This window comes from Apaloderma vittatum, unplaced genomic scaffold (assembly GCF_000703405.1).
Source record: "Apaloderma vittatum isolate BGI_N311 unplaced genomic scaffold, ASM70340v1 scaffold12024, whole genome shotgun sequence".
Lineage (NCBI taxonomy): Eukaryota > Metazoa > Chordata > Aves > Trogoniformes > Trogonidae > Apaloderma > Apaloderma vittatum.
In genome coordinates this window covers 1-3,495 of record NW_009712183.1, presented here as the reverse complement: position 1 = coordinate 3,495, position 3,495 = coordinate 1, and the positions used below count along the sequence as shown (strand labels likewise).

The 3,495-nt window shown below is 47.4% G+C and overlaps 1 gene segment (V, D, J or C); it reads left to right on the top strand.

The window, feature by feature from the left end:
* Window positions 1-2,097: 2,097 nt before the first annotated feature.
* Window positions 2,098-2,636, top strand: LOC104272796. The segment is given in 2 exon segments: window positions 2,098-2,140; window positions 2,263-2,636. Coding segments are annotated over 2 exon segments (417 nt in total).
* The last annotated feature ends 859 nt before the right edge of the window (window positions 2,637-3,495 follow it).

Below are 3,495 nucleotides of genomic sequence, written 5' to 3'. Positions count from 1 at the left end.
CCTGCAAATCATTTACAGATGCATGAAGGTGTAAAAGGTAATCAGGAGCAGTGAGCATGGATTTACAAAGGGGAACCTGTTTGGATAGCTTTAAGTAATGAAGCTCTCTGCAAAGTGATGTTGGCCATTTGATTAGTGACAATTCTACTTGTTGATAATTCGAATCTGGAAAGGTATTTTGTTAAAAAAAAATCTATCACTGCATGTGTCCTTTTGGCATAGACACCATGAGGTCTGATCTGTAATTATTTCTACCAGGAGACTGACCGCTAGAAAGCTACCATAGAAAGCCTAGACAGTGTCTGTAATTTAGACATTTAATCGTGTGAGACACAGTCTCTTCTGTCTTCCATTACTCTTCATCCAGGATCAGATTTCTGCTGTGTGATGAGAAGAATGGCAACATATTTCTACTGTTTTATACATGTCCTGGTAGGTTTTGGAAACAAGAGCGTGATTTCAGGTCCTAGTATACAATTGCCAATGCAGTTTTCACTCTGATTTACTAAAGTTGTCCACACAAGGAGACTATCATGGGATGCTGCTGGAATGGGTGACCCTTTCCTTGCAACTCCCTTCCTTAACTTTAAAGCCTTCTTCATAGTTCCCTCTTCCTCATCACTTTGTTGTGCCTGCGAGTCCTTAAGTCATTCTCCTTGTCTTCCCCCTCAAGGTGGCCTGACAGAAGATTAAACAGGCTTTCCCATCATTATCTGTTGGGAAAAGGACCCTTTCCATTGCAACCACACAGAGTCAGGTGTCTCTCCTTGCCTACCTCTCCCTGCAGCCCTGCACTCATGGGCATCTGGCACCTTTTCAAATCAAGTACCATCATGTTCTTGCCACTGGCTTGCTGCACATGGCCAACTGCCAGCAGGAAGGAAGCTGAGGCAGCTCATGTCCCTCATGCCTGACAAGCTGCAGCCTGAGTTCATCGGTCATGGGGGAGCACCCTGCTGCACCAGTCCCGCTCACTGAGATGCCCCTCTGCGATGGCTGTTGACAGCAACTGTCACTGGGCTCACTTTTCTTTTCCAGTCTTCCTTTCCAAGAAATGTTTGCTTCTCAGCTGAGTTTCAAAACCAACCTGTGTCTGTGCATTTCCTCGTGCACACAAAACCAAAGTGGAGGCGTGTCCCCAAGGCACAGCTAACCTGGCTGCTGCGGATTGATGGCCTCTGGCTGCTTCAGTGGAGGACACTACCAGCACCAGGGCTCCCCAGGCACTTTGGCTGAAGCAGTAGAAGAAGCCCCCTAACAGGATAGGGGAATACTTATCCCCAGCTCATAGAATCATGGAATTATAGCATGATTTTGGTTGGAAGGAACCTCCAAGATCTAACCTCCCTGCCATGGCAGGGAGATCTCCCACTACATCAGGATGCTCAAGGCTCTATGTCACCTGGCCTTGAATGCCTCCAGGGATGGAGCATCCACAGCTTCCCTGGGCAACCTGTACCAGTGCCTCACCGCCCGCAGGCTAAAGAACTTCTTCCGTATATCTAGTCTAAACCTACACTCCTGCAGCTTCCACCCATTAGCCCTCATCCTATCACTACAGGTCCTTGTAAAAAGTCTCTCCCCAGCCTTCTAGTAGGCCCCCTTCAGGTACTGGAAGGCCGCTATAAGGTGTCCCTGAAGCCTTCTCTTTTCCGTGCTGAGCAAGCCTAACTCTCCCAGCTCATGCACTGTGCACCTCTCCTCACCCCTCTGCGTAACGGCATAGACTGACCACTGAGTGGTGGGACCTCCAGACTGAAAGCTTCACACCACAATGCACAGCTGGAGCTGCTCTCACTCACAACTCTTCCTCAGTGGCTCTGGCTCAAGTTTTCAAAGGCCACAATCCTAGGATTTACCAATGTTTCTTGTATTTAACTGAAAAGCAGAAGGGACTACAACCTTCTAACCAGTTTTAGCATTTGGCAGCCTGAGGCAGGTTTTCTGAAAATGTGCCCCATCTGCTTGCACACAGAAGACCTGTCACTGAAGATCACTCAACAACGTCACCTCCTCTTCCCACACAACACTGTCCCCATCTGAGGTTCCTTTCACTTTCCTCAGAGTCTCAATGACAGCAGAGTGTGACAAGCAAACATGCTGCTGCTGGCAGCACTCATGGCTACAGCCACTTGGTCGTGTAAGTTCTCCTTGTTTTCTTACAATTCCTCACAGGCACCCATGGCTGTGCTAACAGGCACCTGCCCAAATCCCTGAATTCCAGATAATGATATAATTTCTCCTCCTCTCTTCTTTTTCTAGGCGGATTTTCACTAGAAATCCCTGTGCAAAGCCCTGTATCCATCACCAAGTTCCAAAAAAGTGCACGGATGACATGTGAAATTCAAACGTTAGAGGCAAATTTTGACAACACTGTCATACACTGGTATCAACAGAAAGAGGGTAAAGCTCCAGAAAGGCTACTGTTCTTTTCCGGAGGGAAAGCTTCAGTTGAAAGCGGTTTTCAACAAAACAGGTACATGGTTGAAAAAGTTTCTGGTCAGAACCGGTGTGTTCTTACAATAAAAGATGTAATTCCAGATGATGCTGCTACTTACTACTGTGCCTACTGGGACCCTCACTGTGGTTGGAACTCAAAGATCATCAAGGCAAGAAAACCCTCCCCCAACATCTGAACCACAGAGTTGTAGCTGTGCTGCTCCCCCTGTCTTCTCACTCTGTCTGATATCAACTGCTGAAAGGTCAGACCTCTTTTTGCTATCCAAAAAGAGCAGCTAACCACACATAAATGTCCTTTTCAAAGTCTGGATTTGCATTAGCAGTCTGTATGGGTTTTGTGTGACCAAGTTTTGGCAGCAGGGGTGCTGTAGGAGTGGCTTCTATGAGGAATTGCTAGAAGCTTTTCCTAGGTCCTATAAAGCTAATGCCAGTCAGCTCCAAAGATGGACCTATTGCTGGCCAAGGCTGAGCCTATGAGTGATGGCAACACACCTGTGATAACATATTTAAGAAGTGGGAAAAATACTACTGCCTCACAGCAACTTGCAGAGAGAAAGATAGAGGAGTGAGAATATGTGAAGACATGAAGGTCAACGAAGAAGGAGGGAAGGTGTCGTGGTTTAGAAGACAGGGGAAAAGCCTCCCTTGAAACCGGGATTGTAAACCCCTCCCCCACACCTCCGAATTACTATACCTTTGAAATGATGGGGCTTTCAGACAAAGATATGGGGATAGGAATACCAGTTCTTTACTGAGAAATTGTAAACTACGAGGGGTAATGATACAGGGGAAAGAACAACAAGAAACAAATAATCCCCGAACCCGACAGAGTCAGAATACCTGACTTGGGAAACAGGAAAGAAAAAAAAGTCCAAATAGATCCATATTACAGTCCCGCTGGAGTGGCAGATGCTGCTCCGGGTGATTCGGTAGGAGTCCGACGGCAATGGCGCGAAAGTTCACTGCTGCGGCCCAGGCGAAGAGAAGTGGCAGCGAAAAAAAACCGGCAGCTCCACGACGTCCCGGGCGGGCGCG